General features: G+C 42.2%; 2 protein-coding genes and 1 long non-coding RNA gene across 3 annotated transcripts; 1 reads left to right on the forward strand and 2 right to left on the reverse strand.

Annotated features, from left to right (window-relative positions):
* Positions 1–2: 2 nt before the first annotated feature.
* Positions 3–8108, forward strand: slc5a2 (solute carrier family 5 member 2). Its single transcript, XM_071496153.1, has 15 exons — positions 3–758; positions 899–970; positions 1714–1818; positions 1925–1984; positions 2112–2216; positions 2301–2406; positions 2963–3043; positions 3547–3776; positions 4179–4314; positions 4534–4641; positions 4780–4930; positions 5874–6042; positions 6179–6394; positions 6535–6670; positions 6758–8108. The coding sequence occupies exons 1-15, from the start codon at positions 660–662 to the stop codon at positions 6967–6969; spliced, it is 1986 nt and encodes a 661-aa protein (XP_071352254.1). The 5' UTR covers positions 3–659; the 3' UTR covers positions 6970–8108.
* Positions 6452–20550, reverse strand: LOC139631712 (uncharacterized). Its single transcript, XR_011693441.1, has 4 exons — positions 20528–20550; positions 19490–19560; positions 6752–6850; positions 6452–6631 (listed from the first exon to the last, which is right to left on the reverse strand). It is a non-coding gene; the product is annotated as an uncharacterized lncRNA (long non-coding RNA).
* Positions 7853–18844, reverse strand: fbxo46 (F-box protein 46). Its single transcript, XM_071496152.1, has 3 exons — positions 18401–18844; positions 11640–12266; positions 7853–11544 (listed from the first exon to the last, which is right to left on the reverse strand). Exons 2-3 carry the CDS (start codon positions 12117–12119, stop codon positions 9715–9717), a joined length of 2310 nt encoding a protein of 769 aa, XP_071352253.1. The 5' UTR covers positions 12120–12266; positions 18401–18844; the 3' UTR covers positions 7853–9714.
* Positions 20551–20680: the final 130 nt, after the last annotated feature.

The following is a 20680-nucleotide window of genomic DNA, read 5'->3' on the forward strand; positions in this document are numbered from 1 at the left end:
TTACAACTGCACAGATGCTTGGCTGATCAATCAGACTGAGAAACAGATTTAAACAGCCTGCAACAATGGGTCTGAACTAGAGCTGCAACCCAGGAATATTCTCAGTATCATAGTATCACATTTTTACTATTATACAGTGAAATATTTATAAAAATGTTCGGAAAATTGAAAAATCCCCAAAAAGTGCAATAATTGCCCATTGATTAATTGAGCAACTAATGGTTTCAGCATGATTTGTTTCCATTTTCTGCTTTGGCAGCACAGATAGTAGCTGTCTGTGCATTAAAGACATTAGACACAAGTACATCTCTGCATGTAAACTGCTTAAAATTCATTGGAACTACATGACTGAAACCCTGTTTTTCATGGTGTGGTGTTAATAATTACTGTAATTAATAAACTGCTGAATCTGCCCATCACCAGTGCTGACCAAAGTCCTCCTTCGGACTGACCATCCCAGCCCTCTGGCCAGAGATACAGTATTTCACTTCTCGTAGCTCTTTGGTCAGTGTGATACCTAAGTTTAGGTGTTTTTTGCAGATGAGGGAGAGTTTTGAGGTTGTAGTCTGCTGATAAATCAAAAGTAGGTTTCCTAGTGCAGGAAGCGGATTACATCAAGCTACAGATTAATCCAAGTGTTTTCAGATACAAGTGGGGCAATGGAGAATCCCTCGTCAGACCAGGTGACCATCAACAACCCAGCAGACATCACCATCATTCTTGCATATTTCATCATGGTCATCAGTGTTGGCATCTGGGTGAGTGAACGTTTGCACCTTAATTATCTGGAGATTATGATGATTTAATAAAATGTGTATATCACCATAAAACATGGAGGCAGAAATAGGTAATAATTGTGTTTTATGATAATATCAGAATTGTCCTGCCTGTGTTCCAGTCCATGTTTAGGACCAATCGTGGGACAGTTGGAGGATATTTCCTGGCAGGGAGGACGATGACCTGGTGGCCGGTGGGTTCAGTGTAGAGTTAGACCAATAAATATACTTTTATACTGTACTATACTTTTCATATTAAACTGATATTAGCTTTTAATTGTTAGTCGATATGTTGGCAGAAAATAACAACAAAATGCCAAAAATATATTCAAGTAATTTAGAAACTGTCACTGTTTCATAATTTGTCCACCAGAGGGCAGTGACAAATGAATTTTTTTATCCATAAAATTTCCCACTGGGTAAAAAAAAATATACAGTATATATATTTTAAAGGATAGGTTCAGGATAAGTCTGTCTTAAAACAACAGTCAGCTCTCCATATCAGCGCTGAAAAAGGTTTTATTTGACGTTTTATTTCCCCTGTTCATACTGGACTTTAAAATATCCCTCCTAATGTATTTTCAATGGAAGTGAAGGGGAACAAAATCACAGCCATCTTTACGCATAAACATGTAATAAAAAGTTTATGTTAAGCCAATATGAGGCCTCAGCTTTTCAACTTGTAAGTTAAAAGCTTGTAAAGTTAAAGTATTTTCAATACAAAATTCCCTCTTTTGTATTGACCGGTACCCCCCCCCAGGGTACCGGTCAGATCCTTTTGGATAATTATAAGCAGGAAAATCTTGGGGCAATAAAAAAAGGGACAATAATATGGGTTGTTGGGTCAACATGCTTCACTATGCTCTCATTGATCTGCTCAGTGCATTTCTGTTACTGTACTTCTATACAGGTGATGATGTTTCTTTTTCAAATTCAGGTTGGTGCGTCTCTGTTTGCCAGCAACATTGGTAGCGGCCACTTTGTGGGCTTGGCAGGCACTGGGGCAGCTAGCGGCATCGCTGTGGGGGGGTTTGAGTGGAATGTAAGTAACAGTGTGTACTTAACATCTCACTCAACTCTGCAGCTGAGTCCATTATACACAACTAACATGTCACATGTTGTTCTGTGTTGTGTCACTGACGTGTCAGGCTCTTTTCATCGTGCTGCTGCTGGGATGGCTGTTTGTGCCTGTCTACCTCACAGCTGGGGTAAGTAGATCAGGTTGTGTGATGATGATTTCAGTCCTCTGTAAGCATCAGAAGGTGGATCATTCACTAATATATTGATATCTGTTTTTTTCTATATGCACGTACTGTATGGAATTCACTGTGTTAGGTGATCACGATGCCCCAGTACTTGAAGAAGAGGTTCGGTGGGACTAGGATAAGCCTCTACCTCTCTGTTATCTCGCTGTTCCTCTACATTTTCACCAAGATCTCAGTGAGTCATCCTGTCTGAGAACCTGCAACCAGAAAAACATACATGTATTTCCGTCTTCATCCCTCCCTCCCTCTGTCTCTCCAGGTGGACATGTTTTCAGGAGCTGTGTTTATCCAGCAGGCTTTAGGGTGGAACATCTATGTGGCTGTCATCGTCCTTTTGTTGATAACAGCCTTGTACACTGTTACAGGTGTGTGTGCAAATGTGTGTGTGTGTGCATTGAAGCTGGTCCATCAAGTATAAATATTATAAGTATATAGATTTTTAAAGATGAGGGGGCTCCACAAATTTTTTCTTGTCAAAAGGGTTGTAACAGTTTTGTTCCAGCCTGTGAAAAAACATAATGTCTTCCATGGCGCTCAGAGCACCCTGAACGTTAGAATAACCCTGATGATGTCATAGTGATGTCATCAGGGTTCATTTGGCTTGGACTTGGAGACTACACAGTTCCTGTGTACAGACTGAATGAAAAAATGCTACATAGTTGCATTATGGGAGATGTAGGATTAAGTGTTTTGGAGCTTAACCCACACGAGGGGACTAAATATCCGTATTTCTTGGCTTCTGCTGTGTTAGTTTTGACCATACTATTTTAAAACATATTTATTGCAACCTTATGGGAGTGCACTGCTAAATTTGATAGGATGCCCCTTTAAATGTCAAGTTATTTGAAGATGTGTGTGTGTGTGTGTGTGTGTGTGTGTGTGTGTGTGTGTGTGTGTGTGTGTGTGTGTGTGTGTTACCAGGTGGCCTGGCTGCTCTAATGTACACTGACACAGTTCAGACCTTTGTCATAATTGCTGGAGCCTTTGTCCTCACTGGCTTCTGTAAGTACTAATATTACAACATCATATTCAATCTTACAATAGATATTTAATTCTTATTGTCTTTTGCCCGACACCACACACAGTTCATGTTTTTGGCCTCTATCAGTCCCTCCAGACATGTGTCTTTGTTCCTCCCCTGCAGCTACAGGAAAGAGATTAACCAGGGTCACTAATCATTAATTTCACTGCAGTGATGTACAGTATGCTGACTCTGCAGAGTCACAAAGCTCTACACCTTCAGCTGACACCGCAACAACTACCCCCTACAACCTTAATTAATATATATCTACTCTAATCCTGGTGTAAAGTCAGAAGGGAATGGACGTGACAAAAGTTGGAAAAAACCACCAGAGGAGGAAGAACAGCCACCTATAACTGTTGATCCGTTGAGCAGATAGTGCTGAGTCAGCAGCTGACTCACAACTTCAGTGAGGAAACTGAGATATACACACCATATCATGCTGGTTAAATAATAAAGTCACCCAACTCCTTTTTGCTTCTAGCCTTTGCCGAAGTCGGAGGCTACAATGCTCTGTTGGCCAAATACAGCTCTTCCTTCCCAACTAATGTCTCTTCCATGGAGCCCCAGCGTTACAACATCTCCTCCCACTGCTACACCCCCAGACAGGACGCCTTCAGCCTGCTCAGGGACCCCACCACAGGCGACCTGCCTTGGCCTGGCGTGTTGTTTGGAATTGCTATAGTGGGAGGATGGTACTGGTGCACAGACCAGGTGAATATCCTAGTCTAATCCTGTCAGTTGAAATGCTTAGATAGATATTACATTATTGGTTTAATTATGTAAATAGCTGTATTTAACACAATCAAGATAAAAATAATTACATGGAAAAAAAATTACAATAAAAAGAAAAAAGCAAAGATGGCCAAATATAGAAAGTGTAATGTTTTATTGGCAGTTTTATTCCACATCTTTATATTTAAAGACTGCAAATATTCATAATATTTGTAATATTATAATATATTAATATATTTATAATTATAAGTGTGGCTGGAACACTAGTTTTCCAGCCCTGCTCTGTTGACATATTCCTTATTATTACATATTTCATTTCATTATTACAAACTTGCCTTTTCTTGGCTGAAAATAACTGATACTGTCTTTGTATTTCTGTAGGTGATCGTGCAGCGGTGCCTTGCAGCTCGCAGTCTCACCCATGTGAAGGCTGGCTGCATCATGTGTGGCTACCTCAAACTGCTGCCTATGTTCCTCATGGTGTTTCCTGGCATGATCAGCAGGGTCCTCTACCCAGGTCTGTGGCTTACACATCCCATCTGAAAAAAACCTACAACAAAGTAACAACAACTGCAGTAGATACCTGTGTGGTAAAAGTGTGATCGGAGGTGTGTTGACTCAAAGAAACAATATAAGGAGGAAAGAAATCTGTGTCTTTGTGTGTGTGCGTGTGTGTGTGTGTGTGTGTGTGTGTGTGTGTGTGTGTGTGTGTGTGTGTGTTTTTATCCACCTGCAGATGAGGTTGGCTGTGTTGTCCCTGAAGTGTGTAAGAAGGTGTGTGGCACTGAGGTGGGCTGCTCCAACATTGCTTATCCTAAACTGGTGGTGTCAATCATGCCCAGTGGTAAGGACAAATGACAAATGTTGACTTACTTTAAAGAAAAGTCTTGCCTTGTGTTTCTCATCCCTTCCACTCTCTCCTCTGCTTCTCTCCGTCCACTTCCTCTTCCTCCCAACTTTCCTCTTCTGTCTCTCTGCGCAGGTTTGCGAGGTCTGATGCTGGCTGTGATGTTAGCTGCTCTCATGTCCTCTTTGGCCTCCATCTTTAACAGCAGCAGCACTCTGTTCACCATGGACATCTGGACTCGCATCAGACCACAGGCCACCGAGCATGAGCTCATTATTGTGGGCAGGTAAATGGATGCTGTCGAGGTAAACAGGTGCTACCTTGGACTTCTGAGCATTTTGAATCCTTTCTGTATCTGTGTCCTTCATCTCACATGGAGCTTCCTGTCTCTTGTGCTAACCTGTTACAAACCATATATAACTGGACTACTTTCACTCCTGAAAAGGAGAGGTAGTGCACACACTGAATTTAACTGCATGCTCCTAAAAATGTACGATGCATTGTTGTGACCCACAAGGTTTTCATAAGGGAAGCATACAGGTAAACTGATCATATGATGCAAAAAACACCCAATATCTTATTTTTTGGACAGTTTTTTTGCCTTTAATTTGGGAGGGGATGACATACAGCACTCAGCCTAAGTGGTAAAACACCCAATATCCCCAGACAAATTAAAAATAAGAAACCATGTGTATATTGTTGTGTTTCTACATGAGAGGAAACACATCTGTAAGTACCTTACCTTTCTGATTCCTTCCTAATATATCTTTACACTGATAGGATTTGGGTTTGGGTTCGACTAATTTTGCCTTTTGAAGCACTCCCTCGCCCACTAGGCACTTTGTATCATTAAATGTTTAGACATTCTGCAATTTAGTGATCAAAACTAATGTTCCCCATTTCCACCTTTATTATAAACAAGACACCACAGAGTGAATATAATGAAAGCTTCATAGGTAGTGTTACCAATGAAAATAAATACACTGAATTTAGGATACAAGTGCTAATTTTAATGTGATTAATACCATGACTTTAAAACAAGAGTTAAGGGTTTCTGTAAAAAGAAAAACACTGCAAATATTCACTGAATATGTATTTAAACAAGGTTCAGCATTTGTTTCTGAGGTTGTTCCAAAGTGTATGAATATATGATGCTGTAATTCAGACAGGTTTGGACCTTGGACTCACCAACCTCTAATATCTTTGGTCTTGATTTTCCTCTCATTTAGAGTCTGGGTGATGTGCATTGTAGCAGTCAGTATCTGTTGGATCCCAGTTGTCCAGGCGGCACAGAGCGGTCAGCTGTTTGATTACATCCAGTCAATCTCAAGCTATCTGGCGCCCCCCATTGCCTCAGTCTTCCTGCTGGCTGTGTTTGTTAAGAGGGTCAATGAGACGGTGAGATGGTATCTGAATATATGGCAACACATGGATATATTACATCAAATTACCATTGATTATCATATATCAAGGTATTTGTGCATTAAAGAAACAAATAAAACACTAAGTGAGATCCTATCCACACAACCTTTAGGGTGCTTTCTGGGGCCTGATAGGTGGTCTGTTGATGGGCCTGTGTCGGATGTTGCCTGAGTTCTGGTTCGGTACTGGCAGCTGTATTTTCCCCTCTGACTGCCCATTCTTGGTGTGTGGGATCCATTACCTCCACTTTGCAATCATACTCTTCATGTGCACATCAGTGCTGGTGCTGCTGGTCAGCTACTGCACTGAGCCCATAGAGGATCAACACGTAAGCGATTTCTTATGGTACTCACAGGTGCATTGAGTCATGAGAACTTGAGATCTAACATAGTTGTGAGCTGTGTAACTGTAAATAGTGGCACTGGTTTTGAGTGTGTATGAAAGTGAGGTCACTCTCTTTCCTTCCAGCTTCATCGTCTAGTTTTCAGTCTTCGCCATTCCAAAGAGGAGAGGAAGGATTTAGACTGGGAGCAAGAGGAGAGAGGGAGAAGAGCCCGGCGGGAAGCTAGGGAGAGGATGAGGGAGAATAACAATAGTGCTGCAGGTAGGAAAGAAAGGAAATTGCAGTCACGAAGACAGACAAATGGAACAAACACACACAAACACAATACTAAATCTTTCTTACTTTCAGGGGCTGAGGAGAGAGAGAAGTCTGGTATCTGTCACCTGATCAGCCGTTTCTGTGGAGGGGGCAGCAGCTCCCAGGACCTCGAGCAGGAAGCACCTGATGCAACAGAACCGATGCCTGACATTAGTGAGGACCCAGTGTGGAAGTACACTGTGGATGCTAATGCTATCATCATGATGGCTGTAGCAGTTTTTATGTGGGGTTACTATTCATAACAGAGCCCTCTTGTTCCTGGAGCTGAAAGTGGATGTTAAAATGTGAGATTGTATCCTGATGTAATTGGGTATAATCACTTCTTTGGAAACACACACAGACAAACACATACAGCAGTGTTGCCATCTGTTGGTGATGACTTATTACTACACTACAAAAAACATGAGCACCACTTCCAAAAGGTCTAAATAGGCAGGCACCGGTGGTCATGCAAATACCAACAGTCTCTCTTCTCTGTACAGCACAGTAGGTTGTGCTGTGTCACTGCATTTCTCCACTTTTAAAGGGCAGTGTTGAAAAATGTTTTATCAGGTTAGAGCACCATTACTGTATACTGTTACATGCTTATTCAATCACAAGTCAGGCTTCATCTGCTACCAGCACTGAAATAAATGGTGTGAGATAAAATCTCAAAATTTTTATTTGGACATCAGGTAAAATGTAAAGTCAATAAAGTCTCAAGTAGCTCTACAATTTGTTCTGAGTTTTTTTGTTTTTTTTACTTAAATTCAAGGAACCAATGAAAAGGATGAGATGGAGTCAATTAAAACACACAATGTGCATTTCTGGTTCTCCTGAGCAAGCACTGTTTGACTTGTATTTACTTGTGCTCAGTATATAATCAGGAATAATATCATAGATTGCCATTGGTCATGTAAAAATATTTGGAGATTATGGCATAAAAAAAATACAAAGGATTACTTGCTTTTCTGACACTTATCAAACTTTTGAAAGCGTTTTGTTGTTGATATATGATCTGATAAGTACTGTTATTCTTGTTGTAAAGGATGAATGATTTAATTGATCACTGATGAACAGCTTTAAAGCCATTATTAGTTGCAAGCCTGGTATTTACTTATCACACACACCACACGGACCAGGTAGTCATTCAGATTTCCAGTTTTTAATCATCACTTCTGTTTTTATTTAAGCAGATATTTTCCATTAGCATTGTACATTGTCTGGAACCTACAGAGTTCTCCCAAGACTACCCAACCATCTTCCCACCTCCATGCAGTTTCAGCATCATTCATCACATCAGTTTATCAATTCCCAGTCTGTCAGCTTGCAGTTGGGGAAGTGTAAAAGCAAGGGAGAGGGGGGAAAGGAGAGTGAGGATTTTTTTTTCCAAGAATGAAGAGTCACAGCTGTCACCAGGCACTGTTCATCTTACACTCCCACACAGAGTTATGGGTGGATCCAGTAGAGCTCGACCTAGTCCATCAAGCATCTGAAATTTTGCCATTTACAGGGTCCTGTGCAACTCCCAATACTCTTGATCATCTGTGAGGTATCTGACGCCTCAGTCTCCTGCAGGGTGGGTAAGAGGTAGGGGGCTTTTAAGGCTGGAAGCTGGTGTAGAGTGTTTCTGCAGTCTGTGGTAGTTGGTTTCACTCGCTTCAAAGCATGAATGACAGCTTTGGCAAACACTGCCCTCTGCCGAATTGGAGGACGGAGGGGAGGAGGAGAGGAAGAGAGCTGGGGGTTAAAACAAAGATGGAGTATTTAAAAAATACATCTTTGCAGGATGAGTAGGCCCACAGACTGATACGGGGAGAACACAGTCCTCAAGAATAAAAGCAAACAGCAAACATTCTCTGACACACACTCCAATAAAAACAGCCAAACAAAAAACAAAACAAAATGGCAAACAAGCAAGTCAATCAAACCATACAAAGTGACATCAGGCCTTTCCAAAGTGACATCAAGTTTCTCCTTTTAATCCCATTCAATACCACTGGTCTTAATCAATAAAGTCCATCTCCCATAATTCTCTGTAAACCAGAAAGTACTCAGTGGCTCCTCTTTATGGCTGGTCAGCAAGGTTAGGGTCCACTCTGAAACAATGACAAGAACAAGTCTCAGTGGCCAGTGACACCAGCTAATATGGAGACTGTGCCTGTCATTAACCAATGGTATGGCTATTTCGGGATTAACATCAGTGACACAGGCAATGATTTCAGCAGCATTATCAGGGGACTGATCAACAGAGTACGTTACAGCACATTCAGAAAAATAGAAACTTGTGGTGCAGGACAGGTACAAATGGCAATCTTGTACAACGGAAAATCAAGTTTGCTTTATACAATCACATCTCTATATCAATGCTGAACATTCCACCACTGAAAAGTTTTACATCTGTTGGACTCAGTACAGCTCATTCCTTGAAGCACCATTGTACAGCTAACATGGAAGTTTGTGATACAACACAGAACACAGAACAAGTATTGGGAACAGTAAGCAGGCTCTAGGGCATTACATTTCTATGCGTCACTTCATGAATGCTAATCTCAATCAAATACACTGCAAAGTTTTCACATGAATTATCTAACAACCATGTATGGAGTTAAACAGAAACCCAAATGATAAAGAGGCAGAAAGAGGGCTGACTGACAGCAGCAGGAGGGGACCCCAACCCTGGTATGCAAACGTTTAAAAGGTGCCACTCTGGACACAGTGGAAGGAGAGAGGGATTGTGGAGGGCTTGAAAAAAAACAGAACAAAACAAGGCAAGGAGAGTGACACACCTCTCTTCCTTCTTTACCTCTCAACCTCCCTCCACTGAGGGCAAGTATGAGAGAGGACTGCTGGAGAAAAGAAAAACAAAACCAGTCCTGGAGTGCTGATTTCTCCTTGTACTCCTCTCTTTCCCTCTGTTTGTCCTTTGGACAGAGATGAGAAGGAGAAGGGAGGTGGTACACAGGAGGAGATGAGAGTTGGTATATGTGAGGTGTTTTCTTTCCTTTCTACCTGGCCTCCTCCCTCCTGTCCTCCCTCTTGGTGCGGATGGGCTGAGAGCCATCAGCAGGCTGCTGGACCCAGTTATTATCATGTAGCCCAACACGGCAGCCTGGAGTGTCCTTGTCTGTACGCCGGCAGCACATCCAGTAGGAACGTCCATAAGGCAGGTCGTGGTGGTAAGGTTTGGGGTGCCAACGGCACAAGGAAACGTCCCCGCGCTCATATTGCCGCTTACACTGTTTGCAGGGGTCATCCCTGTAAAGAGGGTCTTGATTCCAGCGTGAGTCCACTGCCCGCACCCCATATGTCTCGATCAACACCTTGAAGTAGTGGCAGGTGCACTTGAGGGCTGCTAGGGAGCGTGTCGGCAGATAGCTGAAGATGTTGACCATGATGTGGTCGGGCAGCAGCAGCATATACTGGCGTGGTTCGAGGAGCCGCTGAATTTGAAAGCGGATCTCCAGGAAGTCATGGGACACGTGGCGGTAGAGGCAACACAGCGAAGGGTCTGAACAGTCCTCAACAACGCTAGGAGAGTCTGGTTGAGTTGCCCGCTCCCCGGAGCCCACCGCAACCCCTGCCCCGGGGCCATTATTGTTGGCACAGTCCAAAGAGCACATTCCTGACCCACTGCCAGGGCCCATTCCTTTTACATCTTCCTCTGGGCCCCGAGGGGGCTGAAGGAAAAAGAGCTGTCCAGGAGGGGGATCATCTGATGAAGGGTCAGTGGAGCTGCCCACACCCCCACCACTCCCTCCCCCACTAGGCATAGCAAAACACACTGTCTCCTCCTGCACATTCTCTGTACTGTCCTTGCCATAAAACACACATTGGTCCACAGCACCTGTCACCACCACCTCCACATGGAATCCAGTCACACGCTCCCTCCCCACACCCACAGCTTTCTTTTCCCCAGAGGAAAGCTCCTGGGTGGGGTCTGGGCTGCCACAGGTCGGCCTGTCTGGGTGATGATGGTCTCCATCTGGTTTGGGTGCAGCAGTTGTGGCAGCAAGCAGGAGACTACTAGGGTCTCTTGATGAAGGGCTGACGAGCTGGTAGAGGTCACAGGTAATTTTCTCTTTGGCCCTGGCTGCTGCCTGGTTACCCCCACCACCACAGCTCATAAACATACAGCGGGACCTGCCAGCTGGCTCCAACTGAGAGCGCGGGTCCAGATTTGATACTCGGAAAGCTATCCTAACTTCACCGTGACTGTGGCTGGGGGGCGGAGGAGGGGTTACAATGCCAGACTCCCATCCTCTCCTACGCTCCCTTTCTTGGTCTCGATTAGAGGAGTCTGTTCCAGAACCACCACCCATATGGAGCCGATTTTCCAGGTTCTGGGACTCAAAGTGCGCAATGGCCTGAGCTACTCTACATGACTCCTGCTGCTCCTCTAGCTCCTGGTCTGTCTGGATGGGAGATGATGACTCCTGGGCCTCTTTGGATGTCTGGCCATTTGAACTGTCTGACACAAACACCATAGGTGTGGGGTCTGACACTGTGCCCCGGAGTAGAGTGTGCTGGTGGGGGGCAAGGCCCTGATTGTGAGGGGTAGTAGTAGGGGGCTGCTGGTGTTGGTTCCCATGAACAGCCACAATCCCCTGGAGGGCCATGGCGGTCCTCTGCTCAACCAAGGCAACCATCTCTGCCACTGACAAGAGGTCTGTTTCATTCACCCCTCCTAGTGGCGTCTCATCAGAACTAGGAGGTGCAAGAGAGGAGTCATGGCTGAGTTGTGGCTCTGAGGCTTGAGAGCGTGTCGGGGGGTCATAGGACGAGCATCGTCTTCGTCTTTTGGCTTTACTGCAATCAGTTGCCCAGTTACCTTTAACCTGTGGAGAAGGAAAATAATTAATATTCAGCTGAAAAATAAATAGATGGAACAAAAGAAGCATATCATTGTGTGCTTTTTGTTTCAGCTCCATACCTTCATTGCACTGGGTCTGGGCTGGCCTGCTCCGCTGAACTGGTGTGCAACAAAGAAGGCGATCTTCTCCTTGGTGTTGCCTGGCTTGATGACATACCAGGTGTCCAACAGCACACGGCCATCTTCCATCTGGGACCCGGAAGAGGGTGGTGAGGGAGGGGCAGAAGAGGGTGGAGGTGCCTGGCTCTGTGTAAGGGAGCTGGAGTCAAGCTCAGGTTCAGGTGGAGTGTTCTCTGAGCCCACATCCTCCTCTTCTCCATTCTCTTCCTGCACCACCACTATCATCCCTCCATCTTCACTTCCATCCACTGTCCTTCTGGCACCTGGGGGGGGCTCAGCCTTGCAGAGGGAAGGGGACCCTGTTCCACCACCGCCTCCACTGCTACCCCCTGAGCCTGGGCTCCTGGCTTTGTTCTGGGAGTAGGTGCCAAAGGGGCGTGGGCACCACAGGCGGATGTGGGAGAAGGTGTCTCGGTCCATCAGGATGCAGACCACCGGGGCATATCTGCATCTATGCTGGCCAACAAACACCCAGAGCCAGAGCTCTCATTGTCAGCTCCCTTTCCCAGTGCCAACCTGATGGGCACTGTCTACCACCAAGCTCACCAGCAACACTGGGCATACAACCTGCATCAATAGGAGAGGGAGAGATAAGAGGAAAGGGAGGAGTACAGGCGTGGAGGGAGGAATGAGAGAAAAGAAAAAAACAATACTGTGATATAAAAGCTCAGTCACAGAAAACAGAGTTCATATCACTAGACTAACAATCCTCATCAGTGCTGAGATCAATTCAGATAATCAATAAGCAATTGGGTCTGTGTGCAATAGTTGCCTTGAGGTACAATTCAGACAGTGTTAGCATTGTACACCAGCAGCTCAGACACTGGACTGGAGAGAACAGAACTATCATCATATTATCATCTGAACCTATCACAACTGGTCTGCCTGCTACTTTGGCCAAACTCAATTAGCAATTACATTTGCTACTGTGTACTAAGATCATCTCCCCCTGCTTTGGAGCCTCTAAATCAAATTAAAGAGATTCCATTTCAGGTTTGGTGTCTGAGGCCAGCAGATGAAAGAGGAGAAAGATGGATCTCAAAAGCTCCAAATGGACCCTCCCCTCTCCCCCTCTGCTCCTCTCCTGCATCTCAGTGCTTCAAAGAGGACTTGCTTAATAGGAGGCAACACAGGGAGGAGCATGCAGGCATATGCTGGACCTATTTTTAGCAAACAGCAGGAGGGGGTGGGGTAGTAGTGAAATTGCTGTAGCGGCCTCCCTGTTCTCACCCCTTTCTCCCTGCCAAAGAGTATATGCTACAGGCTGGAGGGGGGGTGCCTTTAGTCCACTCAGCGTGCTTCGCTTCTGCAGCTATGCCAGCTGTAACGGCTGCCAGGAACGTGCCTGCATGCTTAAGGAGAGGAATAAGCGGCAATGGAGCAACACGTTTGGCTTACTGCTGATCTGAAGGCCTGCTCTGCAGTGAACTGCTTGAACCAATAGTTACACTGTCAGTCCTGAGCTGCTCCCCCCCAGGTTACACTTTATATAACATTTACTACTGTATTATAGGATTAAACTGAACATGACCTTTCTTTTTCATATCAGTGTGAATTGAAAGGATAAGTTGCAACAGGCTCCAACAATTGAACATTTATATTATAGTTCTGGTTCCTACACATGCCCAAAAACACAACACTAAAATGTGTATGATGGTATTAATGATGAGATACTTAAATATCCTCATATTATACCAAGCATAACCACATCACTGATCTCTCCAGCTTTCAGCCTCCTAAAAGGTGAGCACTCTAAACTATATTAGTATTGATATGAATTTATTTCACCCTATTAATTATATATCATCTCAAACACACCAACAACTGGTCACTATGTTGACTATCTTACTGACAATTCTGATACATCTAATATACTCTATAAATTTCAACAGTGATCTTCTACAGTCTCTCTTTGTGGGGTGTGTCTCTTCACATCTACAGGTAGAGACATACAGTTAGCTCCATGAGACTTTCATTAAAGAGAGAGAAAAAAAATCGACTTCATGTTTTTGCTGATTTTTGACAGTGAATCTTATCCTAGTTTATTGTTTATTGTTAAGAGGATCCCCATTAACTTCTTGACATGTTGAGATGGTTGATAGTCTTCCCGGGATCAGTTAATACACACAAATATGTATATAGGACAAGAGCTATACAGTTTGATTTTGATCTTATTCGGGATATGGCACTGACTTTGAATATGAGAAACCTGATTGTTTATATCCCCTACAGGTGATTCAAACTGTATCTAGGGGCATTTGTGTCTCGATGTTCAGTAGGATTGGGCAATATCACCTAAAATCTAAGTTTGTTTTTTGTTATTTTTTTCCAGTAACTATTATATCAACGTATCATGGTACAAATGTGTTTTGGGAGCTGTAGCCTGCCTGATAATGTAGGTTAATTATTAAATTTAATGTGATTCATGTGTATTTCTGAGCAACCTGAATCCAAGCAATAAAGAATATCTGGGGGACAAAATACTATTTACTACATTTACTATTGTTATTTTATTATTTCAAAGTCTTATCACTTCTGAAATAAAGGTGCCTCATCATTTGTGATTTGAAATACACTGGGAATTACATTACACTTATAAGAATTTCCATCTTTGAAGAAACCAAAAGCTGACTTAACCTTTTACATCTTAACACACATAAAGAAAGTTACTCAAAAAGACTCCTGAACACAACACTCTGAGGCCAAATCCTTGTCTCTGGATTACACAATTTGAGTTCAAATGGAATTGAAAAATAGTACTAGCTGTAAACCTGCACATGTGATTGTCAATGATGGTATTACAATGTGCATGTCATGGCAGAACTTGACACAGAACCTGGATAAGGTTTTACAGGACACATTAGCCTGGTTTCTATCAGAGTAATCCTGGTACCATATCCAGGTTTTTCAAAACTGGAATAAGGCCTTATCCAGGTTCATGAAACTAGGATAAGATGTTTACATTAGCAAAACATAACCAAGACACAACAAAAACAGGATACTAATGTACATGTAAATACACCCAGTACTGTCTCAGTTTGATCTATATGGATAAAAGAAAGGACACAAAATGGCATAGCCTACAATAAAGTTTACAGATTAAACTGCCTCCAACAGCACTTGTACTGTAATGAAATTCCCTTATCACCTTGTAAAAAAGAAAATTGGTAGCTCTGTAGTTTTATCCAGCTTGCTATGGTATAATGTCCATATAAGTTCACGCAGGGTGTGTTTTAGTGGACAAGATAGTATTATAACACTTGAAAAGCCAAAATGCTCCACTAGATGAATGCTCTTCAAATCACCTTATTTAGCTCATTTTAAATGGTTGATATGTTTGTTTAAGATTGGTGAACAGTAGCATGTTTTCCATTAAGGCCACTGGACTCCTTCAATCCACAGGCTTGAAAACAGGTCATTGTTGTGCTTCTGACACACTGATTGGGTGGTGCTTTGTACATTTGGACTAATGGAAAGGCTCAGAGAGGTGCAAAAAGCAAACGCCGCCCACACAGTGTGGTGAACCAATTCAAATGCTTCCTCTATAATCACACAGCAACAACTCAGCTAAGAGCAGCCAGATTATACTGTTGTGAGGAAAAAAAAAAAGCCAGTGAACCTTTTTTATTGTCCTTTCTCTACATGAACCCTTGTGACTCTCTCTCTTTAACCACTTTTATTCTCTACATCCCTTCCATCAACTCTTCTTTCCCCCTCCCTCTCACTGCATCATGTAACCCATCTTTCAGAACAGATTGGATGGCATTATAAGAGGGACACACAAAAGAGACGATCTGCCTACTGCAGTGCTCCAGTGCATCACCAGCACCTTAACAAACTACAGACCAGAATAATTAAACTCTGACCTTTCTGTAAATGAATGATGGTTGGGAAAAGAGAGGTTATGTCCACAATACTGCAGATAAATCTGAAAACACGGTGTTGCCGACATCTGGAAAGAAGTGGGACAGCCAGGTTACTCCTGTCTCCATTCTGTCACCTCCTGCTCTCTATTATTACTTATTTTGTTCTTCAACACAATTTAACCATTGTTATTCCATAGCCTGTTTTGTTTCTGTTGTTAGATGAATGAACCAAGTGTACAGTTGTGCATAAATGCCACTAGTTGACTGAGGTGAACAGCAGTTTCTGGGCTGCTGCACAGAGACTCTGGATCAAATCACTGTTTCACGCTTGAGATGTCATCTAACAACATAAACATTTACAAAGATATATGACAACAATTCTATTGCGTGATTGGCTTAACGCACATTCACAGTGAGTGATCAGAGATTTGGTGGCAACAGAATGTTGGCTTCTCAAAATTATGCTGCACGGCACCCACGCTTCATCATTATGGATGAAGCTTGGGTGCTGTTATGGCTCATTTTGTTTTCTCTATCCACATTACAAAACAGTATTTTCTGATCTATCTCCTCCAGAGAGTGTCTTCCAAAAGCTCTGTTTTTGACCTTGAAAAAGGCAGGCTTAATGTAGCCTCAGATGCCAAATATATTAAATTGTTTTGGGTTCACGTTTACAATAACTTGTGGATTTATGCTGCTGCTGTTCAAAATAAACTATAAGTCACAAAAAATGTACCACTGACGAGATACTCAGAAATAAATTTGTAAAAGATGTCTTTTAAGATACCTAACATATTCTGTTTTTTCCAGTATCTCACATCCAGGCACAATTTGGAGAGTCATCTCTCATTCAGTTTTCAGTACTCCACATTATTCCCCAACAGTCAGTTTAAGTTATTGCTGAGATACTTTTACTTTTATTCCTCTTAATTTGAAAGGCTTCCTGCAAAAGTAGGCTTGGGTTTTGTTTTAAGCTTTCTGCACCAACCTAATCCTTCAAATCCTGTCAAAGTGTAGCGGCAGCGGGAGACACCACAGCAACACCACAGTGCCAGGGACTGCATCGTTGCTGTCTGACAAATTAACTGTTAACTAGAATGATTTTCTGTGTATTACTTAGCACTTTACTAGTTCCTCACATACACAGAACAGCAAAGTTGTAAATGTAGGCAATAGGTTGAATATGTTACCCTGGACAACACCAGCTACTGTCTGGTCAGACATCAGACATAGTACTTTGCTATGTAACCTACATACATGTACATTTTGTCAATAATCCAGAGTACATCTTTTCTCCTCTGTCTGAAAGATTCTGTTTAAGTTTTTCTGACATTGCAAAACATGAGATACACAAATGTCTTACTCACTGATATCTGTGGATTACTGCTGCAGCCAAAATGTGGGAATCCACATAGTACTGACTGTACAGCTACACACATCACTTGCACACATGTTTACAAGGTGCTGATTTGTTCAGAAGTTACTATCCTGCTGTTTGCATAGTGACAGATTAACAGGTTTGTCCCCTCGCATTAAAATTGCAATTCTGCTGGACTGAGTCATTTCCCTATACAAATCAAGAGCATGCACTCTCACCAGGATAATGGTTTCACTATGGTATGTGCGCTCAGCTCAAAATGCATAGTGTAATACATCCTAGTTTAGTTGGATTAGCAAAAGGTGTACCAATTTCACGCCTTTAAATCTATCATCTCATAAGTCACTCTTAGGCAATCTTGCAAAAAAGTCACCCTGATTAATACAAAACAACGTGACTCCAACTCAGCCCACCCATACTATCCTCCAGCTCTCCTGCACTCTTTTTTGTACAGCATTTCAGCCAGATGGCCAAAAGCTGACAAATGATAATACTGAGGCATGCCAAAAAGCCTTAGCTCAATCTCCCTCTCTGCATGTGTGCATGTGAAGACAATGCAACAGAACCAAGACCAGCAGGCCAGCTTTGCTGCAAACTGTCAACAGAACAATTGAGCTGAGTGGATCACACTAGCAGGAGCAGTCTGCCCAGGAATATTATATTGAGAGCAGCTCTTCTGTCAGGACACCTAGGAAGAGTGGCTGACTGTCCTGCAGGGCTGTGTGTGTGTCTGTCTGTTTGTGCTGCAACATTGCCACAAGTTAGACTTTATTCCAAGCCCTGATACTACAATCACAAAGGCCACAGTTGTGTGCAGTACAATGTGTCAATTAGTTTTTTCTCGTTCAATATAAAAAACATCCAATATGGATGGATATGGTAAGCGTCACTTTGTATCTAATCCTTAATGTGTTTGAGGTGTCTTGGTCGACATGGAAGGCCTACAGGTCACATAACCATTACTTTTCCTGGTTCTGCTTTAGATAACCTTATCGCTCCTAAATTAGCAGCAATTATGCCAAAGTCCCCGGTGACAACCAACAAATATGGCATCACAAACACACCATAACTTACAGCAACAACACTCATCCAATTGTCAATTTTAGCTTTGGTAATCACCTTTGAACCAACCACTGGCTGATTACCCAACCATCAAACAGTTAGCTTCTATAGCGTCGTAGTAAAATGTTCAGCGCCTAACAGTGGTCAAGTAGCACCTACTATGTTTTTCCGTCCATTAATATTTAACATTAAAAAGGCCCAAACCAACTACGCTTGTAGGAACTTTATTACGTTATCCAGTTTATATATGAGTACTTACAGTTAAATGGACCCGTCGCTAGTTAACTAGCTTGCTAACTCGGTAGCACAACTTACCTGCATAATAACATGACAGCGTTTGCTAGCAAGCTAACAAGATTAAAAAAAACAACATTGTATTTTGCTAGCCAATTTACCTTAGCGGTGTTAATCTCCACCGACAATCTTCTTGACTCGCAAACTGTCGATGACAAGTGTTTCCTCTCTGTATTTCGCTCTGACCAAACCAGTTTGTCTGTTGAAATGCAGGTGACACGAGTTAACTATCCGTGTCCACGTAGCTAAGCTAGCTCACTCGCTGGCTAACGTCGACATTAGCCAGCAGCTACTGTCTACTATCAACCTTGTCTTGGTGGTGGCTGCTATCGAGGCTTGTGTGCCTGTCAGTTCCATGAACGCAGTCTGACTGACCGTACGCCTTGTTAGGACTCTCAGCAGTCGGTCTCCCGCTATCTATTTAGAAGTGACACAAGCTTTCACGGTATGTTCTCGGGGATACCAAAATAATCAGTGTCAAAACGGCAGGAGGAGGAAGGCCATCTTGTTGACAAGCAGCTGCATAAGGCCCACAGCCAATGGCAATGCAGAGTCGATGGTGTGCCCATATATGGCGTCTGCACATCTCCCTCCCTCTACTGCCCTCTGCCCCCCCCCCCCCCCCCCCCCCCCCCCACCTCCCCACTCTCACTACACTGGACCACACGGTACAGTCGCAACATCAAAGGTCACCGTGTCAAAAACAGGTGGGAAAATCCAAATGCACATGTGACGCATATTTGCACTACATGCATTCTACCTTCATTTTGCTCAAATGTGTTTTACCACTCTCCAACTATTTCATACACAGTTTATATGGCTTAATATTTTTTCTTACGTGGTGTATTTTACATATTTTTGGCCTTTCCCATAATTTCATAATAAGATTACATTTTTTGTTTTCCAATGTAAGTCTGGTGTTATTTTTTTACATCTTAATATCTCTTATTTTTATATCTTGTGTGCTGTTTTTTTTTTATTATTACATTTTCTACATTTTCTTTCTCTTGGCTGCAATGACCCAGTTTGCCAGCAGGAATCTGTTCTTTACAAGTGACGTTAGAACTTATTAACATGTATCTTCAGATGGTAGTGGTGGATTAATACAGTATGTTTGTCATAATAGTCAGTTTTTAAATGCAGACATATGCATAAGACATATGGAGGACAGCAAAATCTTAAAGCAGCACCTTTTCAGTCCAGCAGAGGGCCACACATGGCTGCATTGTGTCCGCCTGTATCCATCCTGCAAACAGCATTTCTGCAGTGAAACACATATTTATGCTACTCTCCCTTAAAATGTCTGTAACATACAGTATCAGTCTGTAGGCCGGGGCAGTAATCCAGTGTTTTCATTTATCAATTTTCAATGGAATCATATTCTTATTATATAATTATATCATTTTATTGTATCTATGTTTTCTGTCTAAATGAATTATTCCAAGCAAGTTATAATCTAAAACAAAACTTGTTATATATTTCTTTTGTACACCTAGGAATTTGGTATAAAATAACTAATAGTTAATTTATGACAGCAACTTACTGTTACATTATCATTGTGCAGTAATTAGATTTTGTTTAACAGAAACTTCTGTAATTTAAAAAGTAAAAAAAAATACAGTAATTTTACAAATTTATTTTATGTTTTGATTTTCACAGCTGGGAATGAATAGTACTAATTAATTCCTCTGAAATGTATCATTGTGACAGTATTTTCAAAATATTTTATATAACTTGTGTATTTGTTCTGCAGACCATTCCTGATTGGGATCATATATGGCCCATGATGTCTCCACCACTTGACTATATGTCCTCTGAACCATTAACTATGATCTAAATTTAGAAATTATAAACTGTATTGTAAAACAAATAAATCAAGCTTATACAAAGATCTCATGGCGGCTGCACTGACCATTTGCTCTTTAAATCTATAACATAGTTAAAATTCATATTGAACATGTTTCGTTTACTTTTCTTCACATTATTTATCTTCTCTATCGTGAACAAACGCTATAGATACACAGTATAGTAGTAACATCTACACCTTATATCAGAAAATGGCCTGACAAGAACATGTAGATAACCGAACAAACATTTTGAACATAATGTCTGATTGTGAATTGCTAACATGTATCACTGCATATTACCCATGGATGTAAAACATCCATAATATTACCGCTTGGAAAATATCTGCACAGTACGTCACTTTTTTAGTTTGGTAACTGTACCTTGCTGCACGTGTATATAGGCATCCTCCAAAACGACGACACCCCCTTCGTTTTGATTGGACGTTGTTTCATTTTAGCCCCGCCTTATATCGACTCTAATTGGACAGAGTGTCCTGTTTAGACGCCCATCATTAAGTTTTCTGCACTGCCATT

Source organism: Trachinotus anak, unplaced genomic scaffold (genome assembly GCF_046630095.1).
Source record: "Trachinotus anak isolate AG129_WGS33_773 ecotype Australia unplaced genomic scaffold, CSIRO_AGI_Tana_v1 ptg000014l, whole genome shotgun sequence".
Lineage (NCBI taxonomy): Eukaryota > Metazoa > Chordata > Actinopteri > Carangiformes > Carangidae > Trachinotus > Trachinotus anak.